The sequence below is a fragment of the Plecotus auritus genome (genome assembly GCF_963455305.1).
Source record: "Plecotus auritus genome assembly, chromosome: 3".
Classification (NCBI taxonomy): Eukaryota; Metazoa; Chordata; class Mammalia; order Chiroptera; family Vespertilionidae; genus Plecotus; species Plecotus auritus.
Genome location: NC_137772.1, coordinates 131,564,239 through 131,586,298, shown reverse-complemented (window position 1 = coordinate 131,586,298; position 22,060 = coordinate 131,564,239). Strand labels below are relative to the sequence as shown.

Genomic DNA, 22,060 nt, shown 5'->3' with positions numbered 1-22,060 from the left:
TGGCACGTGCCCTCCACTACCTCCTCCCCCCCACACCAAAGGGGAACATCAGAGGCAAACTCTCCAAGGTTAGAGGTGGCATTTAAGAGGTAGAGGGGCCCTTGGTGATCAGGACTCTGACCTCCTCCTTCTCAGAAGAAACTGAGGCTCCAAGTGGTGAGTCTGTGAACTAAAGTCACAAAAAATTCAGTGGTGGGCCCAGGCCCAGGATGGCTGTGCTTTTCACACTGTCCCCTCCCATGTTAAGATGATATGTCATTTCCTCCCAATGGCCACAGCTCCCCTGAGCGCTGGGGCTCCTTGGCTGCAAAGGAAGGACCTGGGAGCCCATGGGAGGGTGGTGCAGGAGGAGGTCCCTTCACCAGAAACTCCAATGGGACCTGGAAAGGGAAGCGAGGGAGACATGCATGCTCCCAGCAGGACTCTGAAGACTAGGAGAGTAAATTGCACGTCTTAAACCTTCGTCTGGCACTGAGATGCTCTGAGGTTGAGAAGAAAGGACCTGGGTTTTGGAAGTTTCACCTCCTCCTAGCTCTGTGGCCTTGGGCAACCTGCTGGCCTCTCTGGGCCTCGGGTTCTTAGCTGTGAAGTGGAGACAACAGTCAGCCATCTGCCTTACAAACCATTGTGTTAGATGAGAGGTATGGGAAAGGCTCTCTTTGTTATTAAAGGGAGCCCCTCAGGGGTGAGTAAGGCCGGGGAGGTCCCAGAGAGCAAAGTCGCTCCCTCACCCCAGCAGGGTGGGATCCTCCAGCCACAGGTGGTTGCACCTTACTCAGCTCCAGTGGGATGGGGGAGTGTGGGGCCGACCTTTCCTCATGACCCTCCTCCCGCCGCCTCAGCTGCGTGGTGGATGAGATGGACTTCTCGGGCATGGAGCTGGACGAGGCCCTGCGCAAGTTCCAGGCGCACATCCGCGTGCAGGGGGAGGCCCAGAAGGTGGAGCGGCTGATAGAGGCCTTCAGGTAGGATCCCCTCTGCAGCCCCTCCCTCATACATCTCAGAACACACACCTGGGGAGGTTGGGTGGGGGAAATGGGGTGGAGAAGGAGAGCTGCTGTGGGCCTAGGGGTGGGAGAAGCCCTCCTGGTGAGGTGGGAGAGGTGGGCTGGATAGAAAGGAGGAAGGGAGACAAAAGGGATAGAGCCCCTCGAGCTCTCCAAGCTGGAACAGCACTGGGCTCTCGGGGCCTGCATGCATTTCATTCATCCCACAACAAGCAAATATTTAATGAGCATCAGTGCAAGGTTGGTGAGGTGGGATCTGTGGGTGTTTGACACCTGCCCTGTCCCCACAGAGGGGAAGAGGACCAGGCTGCGGGGTGTGAGGGGCTGCGGGGTATTCGGGGGTCGGGGGGGGGGGGGCAAGGGGAAGGGAGCTGCCCAGACCTAAGGCCTGCAGAGAGCCTGATTCCTGCCCCCACAGTCCCCCTTGCTGGAGCTGGGAGGTTGGGGAGAGGCCTCAGCCTCGGCTCTGTGTCCCCCACCACAGCCAGCGCTATTGCATGTGCAACCCCGAGGTGGTGCAGCAATTCCACAACCCTGACACCATCTTCATCCTGGCCTTCGCCATCATCCTCCTCAACACCGACATGTACAGCCCCAATATTAAGCCTGACCGGAAGATGATGCTGGAGGATTTCATCCGAAACCTTCGAGGTGAGGAGGTGGGGGCAGCGGGGTGGACGAGACCACTGCTCCCGCCTGTTCTGTTCAGTATTAATACTGTGAGTTTGAGCCCAATTGTAGATTGTCTCTCAGCAGCCAAGGGCACTGGACGCTGCTCTCTGGGCCTAGTCATGCATATTGGTAAAAAATGCATACTGTAAGGTTTATAAATCTGAGATCTTGATGAATGTTTCTATTCCTATACAGCTATGTAATCACACCCAGATCTAAATATAGATCACTATCCTCACCTCGGAACATTCTCCCAGGTTCTGTTCCATTCAGTACCCCTGCCCTTGAGTAACAACTCCTCTGACCTTCCATCACCACTGCCAAGTTGTGCCAGTTCTGGAATTTTATATGAACAGGATTGTACAGTACATATATTGTGGTATGCAGTTTCTTTCACACTCTGCTACTTACTCATTTAAAAAAATTTTAAGTGTTATCTATTAATTTCTGCCTTAGTCTGTTCAGGCTGCTAAAACAAAATACCACAGTCTGGGTAGATTATAAACAACAGACGCATTTCTCACAGTTCTGGAGGCTGGAAGTCCAAGGTCAAGGCACAAGCAGATTCAGTGTCTGGCGAGAGCCCACTTCCTGGTTCTAGCTGATGCTTCTCGCTGTGTCCTCCCAGGTGGAAGGGGTGAGGGAGTCTGTGGGGTCTCTCTCATAGGTGCACTGATACCATTCATGAGAACTCCAGCCTCCTGACTTAAGCACCTTCAGAAGGCCCTGCCTCCTAATACCGTTGGGCATTAGGATTTCAACATATGAATTTGACAGGTACATAAACATTCAGACCATACAGTGGAATAAAAGGATTTAGCCCTCTTTCACTTACCTTCACTAACCCATCCCCACTAAAATTACATCACAACTCCATGCATCATTTGTAGCATCATATTTGTGATGTCATTGTTTATATTAAACACAATCCAAAGCTGAGTAAACATAATACAAAGCTGAGTTTTGAAGTATAAAATGATTACAAATCCTTTCTATTTTTCTTGGAGTGAATACTTGTATTCTTTTTCCATTTGTTTAGCTCTTTATGTACCTGCCATTAATTCATCTCCAAACTCTTCACCTCAAGTGTCAAGTTCCTCTAAACACATTGAGCCCCAGCAGGTATTTCCTGAGGTTCATATTCTGGGAGCTGTGTCTCCTGGGGCCTCTAGTTCTGCTCTGGTCTGGACAGCTGCACGGCTGTCATTCTGCTATCTCCCTTCACCATCGTCTGGGGATCCTTCACCTTGCTCCTGTGTTAGATTTCTGTTGCCTACATTTCATAGCTTCTTCTTTGAGAGAGAAAAGGTACACGTTCCCCCGACCCCCCGCCCTTGAAAAAAGGTACACTGGAGGCAAACTTTTTGAGAACTTGTGTGTCTGAATATATCTTTTTCTATCTTCACTTTTTTTTAAAAAATAAATCAGGTTAATTCCATCACTTTTTTAAAAATATATTTTTATTGATTTCAGAGAGGAAGGGAGAGGGGGAGAGAGATAGAAACATCAATGATGAGAGAGAATCATTGATCGGCTGCCTCCTGCATGCCTCACACTGGGATTGAACTCACAACCCAGGTATGTGCCTTGGCTGGGAATTGAACCATGCCCTCCTGGTTCATATGTTGACACTCAACCACTGAGCCACGCCAGCCGGGCTTCTATCTTCACTCGTGATTGGCAATCTGCTTGGGAATAGAATTCCAGATTGGAAACATTAAACGCTCAATTTTGAAGGCATTGCTCCATTGTCTTTTAACTGACAATGCTAACGAACCCTCTGCCATTCCAATTCCTGACCTTTTGCTATTATTTTTTCTTGCTCTCTCCAAAAAGTTATAGGTTCTTCTCTTTGTCCTTTCTGTTCTGAATTTTCATGAAGGTGTACCTTATGATGGGTTTTTTTTTTTTTAATATATTGTACTAGGCACTGGGTTGTTCCTTCAGTCTAGAAACACAAGCCCTCCAATTGTGGGAAGTTTTCTAAATATTGTATTTGTTCATTTCACCATCCATTTACTCTGTCCTCTTTTTCTGGAACTCTCATTACTCAGATGTTAGATCTCCTAGTTTGATTTTCTAATGTTTATAGTTTTCTACCTGCCATCTTTGTCTTCTAGTTGACTTTCTTGAAGATATCCTTACCTTTCAAGTCTCTTACTAAGTTTTCCATTTCTGTTGTCATACTTTTCATTTTAAATAACTCATTTTTTCTTCTCTAAATCTTCTTCTATAGCATTTTATTCTTGTTTTGTAGATGCAATATCTTCTTATATATCTCTGAAGACATTAATGATATATTTTTATTTGCTTATTTCAATTTCTTCCTGCTTGCCTCTATTTCTTCTGGCTTCCGTTTTCTGTTTTTCCCGCACTTCTTTCTCATATGTAGTTGATGAACAGGTGTCCATTTATATTTAAGAGTGAGCCACTAAACAGCTGATTAAATATTCTGTGAGTACGGGCGGGCTGCTGAATGGTGGACTAATCATAGGGTGGTTTAGTTGAGCTGTTTCATTGGGGGACCCCTACTGCAATATCTTTAGATGTTTCCTCTTATGCTGGTTGGAGAGAAATGTCCAATCTGTTGTCCAAAGGCTATGAGTCTGGCTGCCAACATTCTGAGATCTTTGTGAATGAATAGGGTTGAGCGGGGTGGGGGGGGGGGGGCGGGGTGTCTCTTAATATATAGACATCAGTTCTACCCCTAGTTTTCAGCACAGACTCCCTCCTTTGGATGGGCTTAAAGGAGGGACCCCCAACCCAGAGTTCCTGGCTCAGCCCTTTCAGAGGATTAGCCTTCAGTGTTCTGCTGCAATGGAGGAAGGGATAGGAAGACATAAATGTTTTCTAGATTTTCAGCCTATTTCCCTGTTCCCAGCCCACCTTCACCTCCACTTTATGAGATCCGATTGCCGCCAACTCTAGAGCCCTTCTAGGTTCTGTGGTTCTTCAGTGTCCACTTTCTTAGGTTTGCTAATCCAGTCACTCCTTCATCTGCCTTCGCATCGTCCCCCTCCTCTTCATCTTTGTGGGTGTAGCCTCTTTTAAAAATTCCTTTTTACCAGAATATTCAGAAAGAGATGTACAACCTTCCATCTTTACCTTCCATCTTTATTCCGTCTCGATCCCTGCTTTGTCTTGCCCCCAGCCAGATTTCTTTCAGGCCCTGGGGTGCTGCATGGCCCATTAGCCCACCTTTAAGGACCAAATACAGATATGGAAGAAGCAGGGTCAATACAGAGAATTGCTCATAGAATGTGAATGTCCTCTCAGTTGTAGGAAAACTCCTTTAAGGACACTTGCCGAAGTTGATTAATTTTCAATGTCTCCCTCTTATCAAAAAAGTGTACTGTTATTAAAGATTTAGAAAAAGTAGACTTTTTTTATTGCCTCTGTTTCTGCTTCTAAAGAAATTTGTTTTCATGTTGATATATTTTCTGTTAGTAATGTTTGTTACCAGAGTTTTACCATTTCTGTGAAGTAGAATATGGGTACAGGGTCTCCTTACCTGCATTGCACACAGGGCTGCCTCTGTCATCCAATGTCTAACTACCTCCACCTTCCCAGTGAGGGAAGAATCTTGTCACCTATTCAACAACTAATTACTGAGCACCATTCTCCCTTTTGGGAGGGAGGGAAAAGCCTGGGAGGGGGAAAATTCTAAAGGAAATAAGACAGAACATTGGCCTTCAAGATACTCTCATGGTGGGACGGGGGAGGAGAGGTGGACGGCAGAAGCAAAGGCACATGGCAGGAACAGGGAGGCTGAATTTGGAGATGAAGGAAAAGGCCTGGGAGGTGGGAATGCAGGTTCTGGAACAGCAGAACCTTGCCTCATTGCCTGATTCCAGACGAGGCTAGAAATGTGGGGCCACATTATAGCAGTTCTGGTGCCTGGCTAAGGAGTTTGTCCTTAATGTAATGGGTATGGGTGCCAGCCATTGAAGGCATTGGAGCAGGGGCAGGGCAAAATCAAGGCTACTCTTTTAGGGCATCTGTCTGGAAGGGGGATTCCCCTCTCTGGCTTCGAGCCTCTGACACCTCCCTCCTCCACCTCCCCGCCTCCTTTCTCTCACCACAGGTGTGGATGATGGCGCAGACATCCCCAGGGAGCTGGTGGTGGGCATCTACGAAAGGATACAGCAGAAGGAGCTCAAGTCCAATGAGGACCACGTCACGTATGTCACCAAGGTGGAGAAGTCCATCGTGGGCATGAAGACAGTGAGTGCCCACTGTAGAACAGTACCCCTGGGGGTTCACATCCTCTCCTGTGTCTGTTAAGCTCCCCCATCACCTCTCCTCTCATTTCTTTCTTCCTGACATCTCTCGTTCTCCTCCTTGCCGTTCAAAAACACTTTTCCTTTACTCTTTTTTTTAATTATTATTTCTTTTTTCCTCTTCTGTTTTTTCCAGTTTTTTTTAAGGTATTACATGTGTACATATCTCCCCATTGCTCCTTTACTCTTGCACTTAGTAGTTACTGAGTCCCTGCTATGTCTCGTAGACTCCACCCTCTTTTTTTCCTTGCGTCATTGCCTCTTGCTCCAGCTGCTACAGCGGGAAAGACTGAGGTGAGGTGTGGGGCAACTGCCCAGTGCTCTAGGGTTGAAGCATCTGGATGGCTAAATAGGGAGGTTTAGGAAGGAGTGGATCCTGGGCACACCTGGCTGGTCCTACTGGATAGACACAGGGGATGGGCTAACATAGGCTTTGGACTGTGGTGTCTTGAACCACTGAGGTGCCCTTTAGTTGTGACTGTGTCACAGTAAATACATTGTGGTTTTGCAGTGATTTTTAAGATGAGCATTCTCTGTAGTTTACTGCTCTACTTGCATGCCAGCGGAGGCTCTTTATGGCATAAACACAAAGGATGTAGAGTCAGTTCTGGGGTCTGTCCCCAGTTCCTCCTCCCTGAACTGCTGGGGGGCACTTTGGGGACCTTTGGAGGCTGTGCACGGCTCCGCTGCCCAGTGTGTGCAGGGAGGGCCCCGTTCTGCCCAGAGCCTATATGCTGAGGTTTCAGTGTCTCTCTGCTCTGCAGATGCCACTGGAGTGGACTGTTTTACACCCTGGAGCAGATTCGAGATGTCCCTATAGTCCCCTCCCTCTTGCACACTTGCATTTGGGTGTGCAGTGGAAAGGGAGTGCAGTGCTATCCTGCAGGCCACAGCCTGGGACATGGGTGCCCTGAAGAAGGTCTTGGAGGGAAACGGGTTGACAGTGACTGGATATGAATAGTCTGAAGGCGCTTACCAACTATCTTTCCCATCCCTTTACCTCCTCATTTACTCCAGCATACTGAGCCCTTCACCCCAGTCATGCTCCCTAAGAAGCGTGATGAAGGGGAAAGGACCCCAGTGAGGAGAGAGGAGGTTTAGGGTCAGTTCGGGCCGGTAATAGAGCCCTGGCCCTCCATCTGCAGGGAAATGGGTGCTGTGGGGCGGGGAGGGCCCTGAGCTCTGGGTGCCTCCTGCTGAGCAGGTGCCTTTCTCCAGGTGCTGTCAGTGCCCCATCGCCGCCTGGTCTGCTGCAGCCGGCTCTTTGAGGTGACAGACGTGAACAAGCTGCAAAAGCAGGCGGCACATCAGAGGGAGGTGTTCCTCTTCAACGACCTGCTGGTGGTGAGCGGACCGGCCCAGGGCTCCTCTGCCCTGCTCAGCCTCAGCAGGGACCCCCGAGAGGGGCGGAAGGGGCCCCCCAGATTTCACACCGAGTGCTGTGTACTTATTGGCTGATTTACCTTGTTTGTGGCGTTTTCACATTGTGGGGTGTGAGGTAGCTCAGGTGGATAGGATCATTTCTACCTTATAAGTGATGAAACAGAGGCAAGAGAGGCTAAATCATGTCCCCAGTCACAGTGGAAATGAACTAGATTCTGACCCTCCTCCTCTCGGTTTAGCGGAAGCCTGGGGCAGGCAGGGTGCAGGGGTGCACTTCATGTCCCACAGCCAGGGTGTATGGTGCAGGGCCGTGGACCTCAGTGGGGCATGTGCTGTCCCTGGGCCTGAAGGGGTGCTGGTGTGTGTGGTGGTGGTGGTGTGTGTGTGTGTGTGTGTGTGTGTGTGTGTGTGTGTGTGTGTGTGCCTACATCTGTATGGTACTCATTCTTTGGTCTTTGAAGCCAGGTATCCATTCCACACTTGTTCAATGAGTGCCCACTGTGTGCCAGGCATTATTCTAAGTGCAAACAGTGGTGAACAGGATTTGGTTTCTGTCTTTCCTTCAAACCCCACATCCCCTCTATCCATGAGTCGTGTTGGCACTACCTCTAATAAAACTATCCCAAATCTAACGATCACACGCAGGATGCATCTGCCACAGCCAGGAGTGGTCCTTCCAGAGTGCAGATCAGGCCTGTCTGCCATGCTTCAGACCTGACCCTGACTTCTGGTGCAGGAGAAGGAAGTCCATGGGCCTCCAGGACCTCTGACCTCATGCCCCACCCCCCCTTCCCTGGCTGCTCTGGCACCTTGGGCCCCGCAGGCTGCCTCTCATGGGCCAGGCTCATTCCATCACAGGCCTTTGTTCTTGCTGCTCCATCTGCTTGAAAAGCTCCTCCCCTCACCCCACCTCTCCCACCTGTGCCACCACTCTCCCTGCATTCAGTTTGAGCATCACCTCCTTACACAAGCCCTCCCTGCTCACCTAGCAAGGGAACCTGCCAGCCACTGTCTAATCCTTACCCTATTTCATTTTCTTCAAAACACTTCTCAGTTTCTGAAATTACCTTATTTATCCATTTCTTCACTTTTTTTTTTTTTTTGCTTATTGTGCTTTATTGACCCAGCCAATCCTCCTCCACGGATAAGCATCCTGAGGGCAGGGCTCTCTATCTCCCATTTTCCTGTGTCCCCAGAGTCCAGCTCATGGGAGGTACTCAATATTTTGTGTATTGAGCAACTGGCTTACAGAGTTTTCATTTTAGTAGAGAAGGGAGATTTAAAAAATAATTAAGAAGACAAATAAAGAAGATAATATCAAATTGAGAGGAAGGTGCTATGAAGAAATAAAACAGGGCGATAGGATCAGGAGTGACTGGTGTTAAGGTGGACTTTTTTGTTTATTTTGTTTGTTTTTTAGATAGGATGCTCAAGGAAGGAATCTCTAAGGTGATGGCATTTCATTTCAGATCTAAGTAAGGAGAGTTACCCCGCTGTGCAGAAAGCTGTGTGGAAAGGAAATAGCATGAGCAAAGGGCCTGCGGTGGACTGAGCCTGCCCTGTGCAAGCTACAGAAAGGACGAGAGTGTGGCTTAAGCATAAGCCAGAGTAAGGCAGGGACCAGATCAGGTGGGGCAGGAAGTGTGGCGTGGCTTCTTCTAAGTGCAGTGGGAATAGCCACTGGAGGGTCTTATGCAATAAACACACACACACACACACACACACATTTTGATGCAGGGGGACGTTTATATACGTGGATATGTGTGTGCAGATGTAGATGTATATGTACATGTGTGTGAATGTATCCTAAGTACATAAGTGTGCATGTGTGTGCATGTATCTTTGCGTGCATCTGCTTGTATGTTCAGGATCGTCCCTGGAGGTCCATGCATCCGGGCACATGCATGTGAACACCCGCCAGTGCATCTCTGTCTCCCTCTCCTGGACAGATTCTCAAGCTTTGCCCGAAAAAGAAGAGCTCCTCCACATACACCTTCTGCAAGTCGGTGGGCCTGCTGGGCATGCAGTTCCACCTCTTTGAGAATGAGTGTGAGTCTTCGTGGGACCCAGAGATGTAGCAGAGGATGGTTGGGGGGAGTTGAGGGCTGTAGGGAGTGGGGAGGGGCAAGCAAGCCGGCTGCCTCCAGCCTCGCCCGCTGCTGCTCACGGCCCATGGGCCTGGGTCTGGTTTCCAGATTATTCTCATGGCATCACCCTGGCGACCCCGCTCTCAGGCTCTGAGAAGAAGCAGGTACTGCATTTCTGTGCCCTGGGCTCAGACGAGATGCAGAAGTTTGTGGAGGACCTGAAGGAGTCCATCGCGGAGGTGACGGAACTGGAGCAGATCCGGATAGAGTGTAAGAACACAGTCAACCCAGGCTTCCTGAGGTGGTCGGCAGGGCGGGCGGGCCAGCTCCCAGTCAGCAAGGGACAGAGTGGGCTTGTAGACAGACATGCTCTGCCTCCTTCCCCCACTTTGGAGTGAGTGTAGGGTGAGCCAAGGACCCTCCTGCCGTCCTGAACCCTCCCCGGCCCACTGCACCGTCGCAGCTCCCTGCAGCTGCACTGCTCTTCTGTTTCTTCTCCGGTAAAGCGAGGTCAGCTAGAGCTGTGTGCGTGTGCGCACCTGGCCAGGCTGTGGGCTACAGATGTGCCCCTTGCAAGTGAGAACTCCGCTGGTTGGCTGGGACACTGAGCGAGCTGGCCAAGGCAGGCCTGCAAACCAGAGAGGTCCGGACCCGGCTTCTCTCCCATCAGATTCCCTGTACAGCCTCTTCCCCTGGATCCAGTCCAGGTTCACACACTACATCTGGTTGTTTCATTTCTTTCGTCTGCTTTCATCTCAAATAGTCGTCCTACCTAGTTTTTCATGGCGTGCTTTAGAAGAGCCCAGGCCGGTTCTCCAGCTGCCCCTCCCCGTGGTCTTTCTGTTCCTCTAAGGAAAGCCTGGATTCTTGACGGCTCCAATTCAGGCGGTTAGAGAACATGGGACTCTGGTTTACTGGCTGCTTTTTTACTTATGTCCATTTGTAGGCTTTTCCTGTTTAAGCACCACTGTGGCTTCAGATAGCCTTTCAGACAAGAATGGATTCAGAAAGTAAAACAGAAAAGAAAACTAAACTTCAGGTCTGCCTTATACAGCCACTTAGTTGAAAACTATTTCTAAAATCATAAAAATGTACCCAGGCTTGGTAGCTCAGTTGGGTGGAGTACCATCCCATACACCAAAAGGTTGCAGGTTCGATTCCCAGTCAGAGCACATTTCTAGGTTGTGGGTTCAATCACCAGTCAGGGTGCATAAGGGAGGCAACCAATCAGTGTTTCTCCTCTTTCTCTCTCCCCCCTCCCGCTCTCAAAATCAATAAACATATCCTCTAGTGATGATTAAAATAAAGTCATAGAAATCTACTACACAACAGGAGAGGCAGTGGGGGGTTTTGAGCCAGGGCTGTATTACATAGTATTGCTTTTTAATCAGTGTTTGGGATCACCTACTATGTGCCAGGCAGTTTCTTATATTCCCCTAATCCTCACACAGATGCTGCACAGTGGGTGCATTGTCCCCATTTGCCAGATAAGACAGAGACGTTAGCGGGTATGTCCAAGGTCATGCATATTAAAAGCAGAGGAGCTGGAATTTGCATTTGTCTGATTTTGAGGTACTTTCCACTCTGGGAGAACAGGTGATTTGTTGACAATCTCCTAAGAAAACAACCAAAACTAAATCAAGTTAAAACAAGAAAACTGCACTAGACCAGACTATATATATAACTCCAGTCACTGGGTGGAGGGAGGGTGTGTAAATTCCCTTTCGACACTCGTTGGCCTGCTAGAGCTCACAGTGTAACCAACAGCCTCTTTTCAAGAGGGCTGGGCTGCATGTTCAGAGATGCTACCGTTGATGTTGAACATTCTCAAGGACACACCCTGAAATGGCTTTACTTCTCTCATTGTCAAAATGTCACAGGTGGCTCCACACAGCCCCGGGGAGCCACAGTGGGCCCATGGGCACCAGCCTTGCTGGGAGGGGCACCTTTTCCCATCCGCCTGCAAGCAGACAACGTGTATCTCCCATGAGTACAAAGGAGTAGACATCGCCAGAATCTGTATGCCAGGAGCTGAATATCCTCTCCTGCTGTCTAGAGGGAAGGGACATAGGGAAAGACATCTAGCTCTTATTCTTCAGATGAGGAGGAAGGAAAGGCGAGCTGAGGGAAGATGCAGGGCTGGGCGGGGAGGCAGGGAGTCAAGGAGAAAGGAGGAAATGAAAATCAGCCACAGCTACCGTTTACTGAGCACCAATTTCCCTCTGCGGGAGAGGAACGAAGCTCAGTTCAGTAAAAGAATTTCATATTGATTGATGCTGTGATTCAGGTAATCAGGACAAATGGTTTTGGTTCGGGGGTTTGCAGTCTGTGTCCCTGGATTATAGACAACCAGAGAGGCAGGAAATGGGACCCAGGAGAATAGCTTTAATAAAAGGAACTTGAGTTATGTCTCCTGGAAGAGAGAAGCTGGAGTGATTTAATAATGACTGTCAAATCTCCAAGGATGGTAACTGGCAGTTCTCTAGCAGCACCCAGAGAACAAGGAGGAATGGGTTTACAGTCTAGAGAGAAAAATTGAAATTGAGTACCAAACTCAGTTGAGTACCAGATGCCCTGGCCATTCGGGCTGGGCAGCACCGACAGACCCCCTCCTCCCCGGGCACGTGGGTCTCTCCTGGGGAGACTCAGAAGACACTGTGGAAGCACCGCAGGCTGGGCGCTCAGAGCCCTGGGGAGCATGGCGGGCGGGCTAGACGTCACTAAAGTCTGCTGTGCCAAGTGCGTCTTACACATTGTAATGAAAGATATTTATTGAGCACTTGCCACCGCCAGGTCTTGTTCTAAGTGCCTATATATATTTTCTCGTGTAAATCCCCTTAATGATGCTTTGAACTGGGCACTGCTGTCCCTCAGGTGAGGCATGGAGAAATTCAGTAACTTGCCTAAAGCTACACAGAAAGTATCAGAACCAGGATTCAAACCCACACAGCCCTCCAACCTCTTCTACAGTCAAGCAGATATTTCATCCCCATATACAGATGAAGAAACTGAGGCTCCAGAGGGTAGTAATTGCCATGAAGTGGGGTGCCAGACCCTGAGGCCCACGTTTTGTAGCATGTGTCAAGGATTCGTCCTCATCCTGCTCTCTCTGCTTCGTTTTTTTTCTTGTGGTTGAGGTTAGGGTTTCTCTCTGTTCATGAGCCTCTCCATTTCTTAGGGGAGCTGGAGAAGCAGCAGGGAGCAAAGACACGCTCCTTCAAGTCTGGAGGAGCCCAGGTGGATCCACAGTTGAAGCAGGGATCGCCTACAGGTGAGCCTTGGCCCTGCTCTGGAGTTTCAGACCCCAGGCCTGGATGGCTGGGCCAGGGAGGGCACAGAGGCCACTTACCGCCCTGGGCTTGGGTTCCCGGGGATTTGGGTGAGGGAAGTTCTCGTTTCCATGGCCATTTCTCCCTGCTGAGGAGCTCCAGGCTTACTCCCACGGGGCCTTCATAGTGGGAGTGAGGAGGAAGGAGAGAGACTGCCCCAGGGCCTGGCGTCCACCTGCTGCCCACGGTGGGGAGTCAGGCCTGAGCCCTGATAGCCCTGGCCCTAGTGAGGACGCCTTCTGCCCTCACACACCCAGGCTCTCGGGAGACTGCTGGTTCACAGGGGTGTTGAATTATTCACTCCAGACGAATGAAGCCAACTTTCGGCTTTATACCCGCATTGGCCATGCTCCTAGGCCTGCTTCCTGACACCTTCTGCCTACCTACCCTTGCTCTCCCCTCACCCCCACCTTCAGGGAGGACTTACTCCACCTTCACAGTCCCAAATGAAAAAGACTTAGGAGAGGTGGCATGAGAATTAAACCCCATCGCATCAACCCCCCAGCAAACTACCCAGAACTATGCGCTCATTAATTCATTCAGGCACCTATTCTTACATGCAACAAACACTTATGAGTGCCTGCTGTGTGACCCGCACTAAGCACGGCGGAGCCAGGGTCCTAAAAAGACATCGGCTTGAGCCGAGAAACTCCAGTGGGTTTCATGCTGGTCCACACCCTCAGTGACAGCCAGGATGCCATGCTGCTGCAACATACGTGCTCACAGGGCGAGTCACACCAGCTGGGAGATGGGATTCATTTTCTAGGCCGGACCGAGGGCTCTTTGAGCTGCATGGAGATGCGCACTGTGATGTCACCTTCTGTACTGGAGTTTGACCTGCCATCATGCATTCGTGATTCTCCCTACCCCACGCCCCGCCTGCTTTCAGCCAGCCCTTTCTTTCTGTCAGGTCACAGCTGCTTGTTTCCGCAGCTGTTGAACTCCAAAGCTGAGTCACAGCTGTGAGTGACTCCCTGGCAGCCTACTGCACACTGTGCAGCCCAGCTGCCTCTCTGAAGCTGCAGCCCTGGTCAGACCAAGCGTGCGTCTCCAGGCCTGTCCCCAGGCCCTATCCCCCAAGCCCTGTCCCCCAAGCCCTGTCCCCCAGGCCCTGTTCCCCAGGCCCTGTCCCCCAAGCCCTGTCCCCCAAGCCCTGTCCCCCAGGTCCTGTCCCCCAGGCCCTATCCCCCAAGCCCTGTCCCCCAGGCCCTATCCCCCTGACCCTGTCCCCCAAGCCCTGTCCCCCAAGCCCTGTCCCTCAGGTCCTGTCCCCCAGGCCCTGTCCCCCAAGCCCTGTCCCCCAGGCCCTGTCCCTCCAGGCCCTGTCCCTCCAGGCCCTGTCCCCCAGGTCCTGTCCCCCAGGCCCTGTCCATCAGGCCCTGTCCCTCCAGGCCCTGTCCCCCAAGCCCTGTCCCTCCAGGCCCTGTCCCTCAGGTCCTGTCCCCCAAGCCCTGTCCCCCAGGCCCTGTCCCTCCAGGCCCTGTCCCCCAGGTCCTGTCCCCCAGGCCCTGTCCATCAGGGGCCTCCAAACGCTTGATCCCAAACACTGGCCCAGCTCCCTTTTGTGCTACAGAAAGCAGAGGGATGAGTGCAGCATGGGAGCTGACAACCTCCCCCGCCCCAGGGGTGTGCGACTAAGAGGGGTTCTGGCAGAGGAGCCCTGGAATGCCTGCTGGGTGGGATGGGCAGGGAAGGAAGATGACTGAGCCAGAAAAAGTCATCAAGTTGTCCCTGGGGGTCCACAGGGTCTCTGGGGCTGCGCCAGGCCGTCATCCACCGTTGTACAATTCCAGAGCCATCATGGGCTCTCCGTGCCAGGCCCTGCGGTGAGTGCTTGGAAGCCTCACTTCACTGAATCCCCACCAGTGGGCCAAGCAGCAGGGATGGGAACAAAGAAGGAACTTGGCCCCTCCCTCACACAAGGGAGCCTGTTTGAAGGAGACCGATGAACGTGGTGCCCACTAATGCCCAGTGAGAGAGCCTCCTTGTGTTTCTGGGAGCCAAGAACCAATGCCAGCTCATAACCAGCCTGCACAGTCCATGTCGGGAAGGCTCCACAATGCCCACGTTAGACGGAATCTCAGAGATCTTCTGGTCTGTGGAGGCTCAGAGAGGTGTAGCATCTTGCCCAGGGTCACACAGCTGGGCTCCCCTGCCAGGCCACTGACCTGGCTGCATCTCAGTCAGGAGTGGCGTGGCACCCAGAGTCTCACCCACCACGCCCTCTCGTTGTAGGCATGCTCAGTTGGAGGGGTAGGAGGGGTAGGGGTTTGTATCGGGAGGGTGGAGAATGAGCCCTGTGCTCTTTGCATTCAAAGCCAAAAGGGAAGCTGCGCTGGGCGAGAGGCCTTCGGAGAGCACGGTGGAGGTAAGTGAAGGCCTGGTTGCCCCGGTGAGTGGTTCTGTGCCCCCGCTTGTCCTTCTCACTGTCTCTGTTGTTTCTCTTCTCAGGTATTAATCAATGCCTCCCCAGCCCGACTCACCATTTTACCAATTTCAAGAGATACAATTAAAAGTTACCGCTAGCATGGGTAATGCCACTGTTCAGCGCCTAGTTAAGCTGCAGCACTTCCTCCCACCCCCCAGCCTGGCCCAGCTGATTGCCCTCCAAGGCCCAGCTCCCAGACTAACACCTTCTAGATGAAGCCCTCCCACACACCCCCAAGCCCACGCCACCAGCACACCGCTCACTGATCCCCCAACACTTGCTGTATCAGAGAACCCAATATCCACACACCGCCCCCCTCCCCATGCCTCTTGGACTCTGCCCTCCGGTGCCTCTTGGAGAAGCTGGAGGATAGAGCTTCTCCCTGGAACAGCTGGTCCATCTGGAAAGTGGGCCACAGGGTAGGGTGTGTGCAGGAGAAAACAAAGCAGAATACATTGGGGTTGTCTTAGGGGTTTTCTGGGGGGAGAGCTGATCTCTCTGGAGACTGTCCATGTGAGAGGGAAGCCCATCCTCAAACCACATAGGAAGGACTGGGGGAATAGCAGCAGCAGCTACTCCTCCCCAGGCACCAAGAGTCACCTGCTTGCCACTGTGGGCCTTGCTGGGCCCCAAACCCCAATGAGCCTCCTCACTCCTTTTCTGCCAAGCCTCCAGGGACCACTAGCTGCTCACATAGACACCTCCTTTCCCACCGTCCCCCGCCCCCTGCCCAAGCTGGAGGAGCCCCCACATAGAGGTCTGGGGAAGGAGCCCTGCCCCCACCAGCCTGACTAAGCTCAGGGACGCCCCAGGATACCCAGGGGAGCCCAGTTTCTTCTCGCTCCCCATGGCCCCCATCTCCCACACACCTGTGTCTGGAGGAGGCACCTTTACACCGAGGAGCTTCCTGCCCCAGCAGCTGACAAGCCCCCAGGGTGGGTATTCCATCCCCTGCCCCCTCCGCTCCCCATCTTCCTGCAGCTGCCCATTCTCTAGCCTTGCAGATAAACACACGAAGTTACCTGCCCTCGGGTTTGTTCTGCGAGCCTGCCCGCACCTTAGCCGGACCTGCACAGGGAGGACAAGCACTCTGATGGCCCGTTCTCCACTACAGCCCTCCCCAGAGGGCCATGTGGCTATCTGCAAGGCTGCCACCCCCAGCTAGCCCCAGGGCCCTGCCAGCCTCTGCTCCCCGCACAGAGGGCAGCCTCGCTGCCCCACCCTCTCAACTGGATCCTGAGCTCTTTTGTCCTCTGCCCTCTCTGTCATTCCTCATTGCCTGGCCAAGCCCCTCTGGCAGGCGCTTCTCCATCTTCCGGGCTGCTACTCATGTTCCATCCTCAATCAATCTCTCTCTCTCTCTCCCCTTTCTTCAGCAGGGAGGTGAGAAGGGGGTCAGAATGTGAAAATGTTTTGCTGTCACTTCCTGCTTTTCACTTATTATTAGAGATAAGGGATCAGGCTGGGGTGGGGAGGAGGGAGGTGAGACAATGGAGGTGGGATCAGAAAGGGGAGGTGAAGAGGAGGGGTAGGATGAGGTCCAGAGCTGTGGGCTACATGGGGGAAGCTGAGGAGGAGAAGGAAGAGGGTTCAGCGAGTCTGGACTGGGGCAGCTAGGCATTTGCCTGGGGATGGGGCAGCCATAAAGTCTCAGGGGGTGGAGGGAGCAGAAGGGACACAAGCCTGCCCCTGCTGTCTTAGTCACTTTTCTCCTGGTAAATAGGTCAGAATATGAGCAGGTGGGGAAGGGAGTTTGCTCCCGGCCCTCCCCCCCGCACCCCCCTCCCACCCTGCCCCACCAGCAGCAGTGGACAGAGGCCTTCTGCCCAAGTGAGGGTTCCCCAGGAGGGAAGTGGCCCAGCCACGCTCTCTGCCCACCCTGTGTCTTGGCAGGGCAGTGCAGGGCTCAGGGGCCCCTTCATTAGTTTTGGGGGATCTCAGGTCTGGAAAGTGCTGCCAAGGCTGGAGGTTGAGAATGAAGAGTAAAGACTGCAACATACTGAGCATGGCTGGGGACTTTTGACTATGGAAGAGCAGACAGATGGGGCTCGGAGCTGTGGAGAGGGACACAGTCCACTGGGAGAGGGGACCCAGAAAGGGGGGTCCCTGAAATTGCACCTTTTGCCAATAAATAGGGTTAAGATCTGCTGGTTAGGGCCCTAAGATCGTTTTGGGCTGGGCCTTCCTGGTCTAGGCCTGGGGATAAGGTCCTCTCCCTGTAGCCTGGATCCTCCTGGGCTTGGAGAAGCCTGTCCTGGGTGGTGGTTCCAAGGACAGTAGAAAACATCCTCAGAGAGCAGGGGCTCGGCCACCCCCAAAGGGCTCAGGTGTCAGGAGGGGGTTGTAGTATCTAGAGACTTTCGGGGTGAGGAATTAAAGCCCTCTCCTTCCAGAATCCCCCTCCCACTGCTAGCAAGAAGAGGCCAGACTGGTTCATAGTGATCTCCATGGCCTGAGGGAGGGGGCCACCTCCTCATTCCCCACGTAGGAGATAAGGATTAGAGTCCTTTCTGGGCACCCCCTCCTGCAGCAGAATAAGTTTAACCAGGATCCAGGTTGGGCCATAAAGGCAGCTAGGGATCGAACTCTGGCCTTTGCTCTCTGGGTTGCTCTTGAATGTGTGGTCATGGCCTTGGGAGTCTGGGGGCGGAGGGAGGTGCAGATCACCCCTCAGGGTCCCTGGCATTCTGGGGTTTGGGTGCCTTCATGATGTCTGCAGTGACCATGAGGCTTCCCCTCTAACAAAGCTAGAGGAAGGAGAGGGCTGGAAAGTCTCAGGTGCTTAACCCTGTCCCTGAGTCCTCCCTTGGTTCTCAACACACCCTGGGAGGCAGGGAGGGAGCAGAGACCCTTACCCCAACTTTTCAAGCTCAGAAGCTGGTAGAGAGGAAGAGGGGAGAAGTTTACCCATAGCCCAAAGCCACCCAGCAGAGCCATGAGTCAGACTGCAGTGATGCAGAACCTGGGTGAGTCTATGTTCCAACCGCCCATCTCACAGATGAGGAGACTGAGGCCGAGAGAACTGAAGCTGCTCATGGTCGGTGGCAGAACACATCAGTCTCTGGACTGCAGGGTGGGAACCTCTATTAGCTGCCAGTTTTCCTCTGGTGGAGAGATGGGGAGTGGGTCAAGGTGAGGGCTGAGAGCCCCTAATGGGTACAGGAGCCAGGGAAGGGGAGAAGGGAGGCTCAGGGTAGCCAGTTCTAGTAGCTGGGAATTAGTCTTGTAACATTTCATGCTTCTCTGGCTGTTTCTAAACTAGGTGTCAATTCACAACAGGCTTCAAACGTCCCAGCACAACTCCGGGCTGGGGGCCGAGAGGAGAGCTCCGGTGCCACCGCCAGACCCGCAGCCTAGCCCCCTGAGAGAGCAGCCCCCGCCGTTGCCGCCATCACCACCCACGCCCCCAGGGACCCTGGTTCAGTGTCAGCAAATTGTCAAGGTCATTGTCCTGGACAAGCCCTGCTTGGCCCGCATGGAGCCCCTGCTAAGCCAGGCTCTCTCCTGCTACGCCTCTTCCTCCTCTGACTCCTGTGGCTCCACACCCCTGGGCGGCCCGGGCTCCCCGCTCAAGGTCATCCACCAGCCCCCGCTGCCCCCACCCCCACCCCCCTACAACCACCCTCACCAGTACTGCCCTCCAGGCTCCCTGCTGCACAGGCGCCGCTACTCCAGCGGCTCCAGGAGCCTGGTGTAGACTGTTCCCCACACTGCTGCCCCAGGGGGCTGCCACCAGGGTCCCTGGGCTGTACCCAGGAGCCCCGGCCGCCCCTTCACTGCTCCCCACACTCTGGCACGCTGTGTTCCTGGTCACCATCACCATTGTTTTGGAAAAGAACCCCAATCCCTGGCACCTGGGTTTGCCTCACCGGACATGCTTCCCTTACTCAGTTGAACACCCCCTCCCTTAAATCTGGAGACACCACTGCACCTTCCTGGGCCCTGCACAGCCGCATGGCCCGGCCTCCTCCTCCTCCTGCCACCACTCACCACGTGGACCATGGACTGCAGGGGACAAGAACTGAGGACCTACCCAGCTTCTGGGTCCTGAGTCTGAGTGTGTTGGGCCCTGGGCCTCAGGCTGGGAGGGTGGTGCAAGGGGCTGGGAGCCAGTACCCAGCACCGGACAGAAAGTGGCCTGGCTCCCCGCTCAGCTCTAGGTGCTGCACTGAGTGGAGGAGAGCTGTCCCTGGATCCCTGGAGGGAGTGTGAGGAGGGGTCTTTTTCTGCTGCACCTGCCCCGCCCCCCACGACTGGCAGACGCAGGAGGTCTGTCTGTCCCCAAGGATGTTGGCTGTCCTGACCACGTCCTCCCCCTTCTCCCAGGGCCTGCCCTTTCTCTGGAGCTGGGCCCTGCCTGTCCAGGGCTGCGCAGACTCCAAGAAAGCTTTGCGAAAGGGAGGGAGGAGGGGGACCGGTCTCAGCTCTCTCTAGGTCAATCCAACCGGCTGTGGAACCATGAGGTCATTTATCTAAAATGAATCTTTTTAGGGTTTTAGTTCCCCAGCCCCAAATAACACCCAGCCACCGCAAAATGTGCACCGGGGCCTGGAAGAAGGGGGCCTGGAAATAGAGTGGTTGGTTTCTTCCCCTGTGGCAGTGGAGACAGGGAGGAGGGGCCGTGGTGTGCCCAGGGCAAGTGCAGCCTGAGGAGGTGGATTGGGAGAGCCGGGCTCCCTCTCGCATGGCTTCCGTGGCCTCCACGAGGGATGTGGATGCAGAAGTGGGCAGGAGAAGCAGGCGCTCCACAGGCACTTGCATTTCCCCTGCTGCCATCCCAAACTTGCCCCTCAGCCTTTAAACCTCCCAGCTCCCCACCTCCCCCAGGAAGGCACCAGGCCCGCCTCCTGGAGAGTGCCTGCACCCTCAAAATTGCAAAGGAGCGCAAAGTGGGTCTCACCGACCCCTTCAGGGCCAAATAGCATTGGAAGTCAACCTTTAGGTGACCCCACAGAGCCTGGGCAGCCCCCTCAAAGGCCTCAGAAGATACCAGGGCCCCAGTCACGCCCTTTCAGGAAGTGTCTGTCCAAGCCGGGCCAGATTCCAGTCCTGGGCCATCATTCCAGTGCTGTCCTTCGTCGAGCTCCCCTCCTACTTGGAGCCCATTATCAAAGTGTCCCCAGAGGTGGAAGTGAACGTGGGCCAGGTCTAAAGTGAGTGTGCTTCTCCGTGACCCTACCCCATGCCCCAAATGCAGAGCCCTGGGCCAGCTAGGAGACCCCGATTCTTCTCCTGCGCTCAGAGCTTCCAGATGACCTGGTTTCATGTGTATGTGTGTGGTCACCAAACGTCATTATGGCGTCACCCAGCGAGTTTATTTCTAGCCCTGTCTTTGTCATCCTGGGATCCGTAACTTGTGACCAATTTGCTGTCTCCTCCGTGTGGCTCCCCAGCAGAGCTGCTTTTGTCCTTGTTGTCCTGGTCCCTCTCTTGTGTCCCTACTGTAACAAGGACACTCCAATCAGAGCCTTTCAGAACAGAGTGGCTGACAGATGGGGCCACAAATTCCGACATTTCTGATGCCTCCAGGGCAGGGATCGCCCGTAAAGAGTGCCAGCGGAGAGCAGGAGCAGAGTTGGGGTGGGAGTGAATGAATCTTGAATAAGGGGGCCTGGAAATAGAGTGGAAGTTAATGGGTGGGCAGCAGGGACTATGAGTTATGAAGGAAGCGGGTGGGGGGTTGAGGTGGCTAAACCTGATTATGGGATGGGGACTATGAATGTGAGGGGCTGGTGAGGAAGCAGCAGCCCGTCCCGTCAGGCCCCTTGTCACCGCCCACATAGTGCTTCTCATTGACAAAGTGCTCTCCTCCCTGTCAGTGGGCATGGCAGCCCTGGCCCCTTCCTCCCACCTCTGCTGCAGCCATGACTCTCTAGACAGAACCTCAGAGGTCTTGGGGATGGATCACACAAGAGCCTTTCTCTGAGGACCCGGATGCTCGGGGACTGGGGCTTCCCCCCGGGCACTGCAGTGGCTTCCCTGGGCCCCCTGGCAGCACTGGGAGTCCTGGCCTAGGAAGCAGACCAGCCTGGGCTCTGCAGCACAGGGGCCAAGCCTGACCTGTGAGGCTTGTCATCCCCAGAGGCCTGGGCAAGGTACAGCTGGCCCTCCTCACTGTTAGGGAAACAACAACTCTCAGTGTCTGCATCCCCCCTCCCCTGTTCTGCCAACAGGCTAAGGCTAGGACCCCCTCTGTCCCCACCCCCAGAGCCTAGCCCCCCAGAAACCTGGGACGAGCCTCCTGCCCTTGCAGAGGCCCCGCTGGAGATTCTCATGGGACGCCCTGCTCTCCCAAGGCTGAGGGCAGTGGAGTGCTGACTGATCCCCGGACACAGCCCCAACATGGCCCCACTCTATCAACTCTCTAGGCCTTACTTTGGGGGGCCTGAGCCCCTTTCTCAATGTTATCCATTTGGCTCCAGAATCAGGAGTGGAAACAAAATGAGCTTTCCCACCCACTTTTGGGCAAGTCCCACCTCCAGACCTGGAGCGAGGCCCTGCCTGGGCAGCTTGACCTGGAAGCCTGCCTGCCTGCCTGCTTGTGTCCAAAGGCACACATGTCTAACGCCCCGGGCCCTTGCCCCACCCCACCCCACCTGATCCCTGTAGCCTGCCAGAATGTCTCTTGTACCCGCTAGCTGCTGTGATAACCATCTGTCTGTCTGCCCTGTGTTCTGCTGTGCGTACCTCCCTGCTGCACCTCCTCCCGGCAGACACCCCTCACCCTGTTGGAGAGAAACCTCTCTAGGGAAGGTGGGGTGGCTGCACCCAGCGACTAATCCAAATGGCAAATATTTTGTAACAAAATAGCCCAGAGGTATTTTATCTGTTCAATTCATAGAGTTTTAGAGATTATATTGAAATATGTCACTTG

General features: G+C 53.5%; 1 protein-coding gene across 12 annotated transcripts in view; it reads left to right on the top strand.

The window, feature by feature from the left end:
• IQSEC3 (IQ motif and Sec7 domain ArfGEF 3) overlaps positions 1–22,060 on the top strand; it is a 118,227-nt gene extending 96,167 nt beyond the window's left edge. For 3 of the 12 annotated variants that reach the window (XM_080659895.1, XM_080659896.1, XM_080659897.1), the window contains 9 exons: positions 843–965; positions 1,492–1,658; positions 5,764–5,903; positions 7,178–7,303; positions 9,292–9,391; positions 9,538–9,699; positions 12,608–12,700; positions 15,077–15,126; positions 18,449–22,060. In XM_080659895.1, coding sequence (XP_080516021.1) covers positions 843–965; positions 1,492–1,658; positions 5,764–5,903; positions 7,178–7,303; positions 9,292–9,391; positions 9,538–9,699; positions 12,608–12,700; positions 15,077–15,126; positions 18,449–18,883 — 1,396 coding nt within the window. In that variant the 3' untranslated portion in view covers positions 18,884–22,060. Of the gene's footprint in view, positions 1–842; positions 966–1,491; positions 1,659–5,763; positions 5,904–7,177; positions 7,304–9,291; positions 9,392–9,537; positions 9,700–12,607; positions 12,701–15,076; positions 15,127–15,209; positions 16,122–18,448 lie in introns of all 12 variants that reach the window. The other 9 variants (XR_013960114.1, XR_013960116.1, XM_080659899.1 and 6 more) reach the window with 9 other exon arrangements.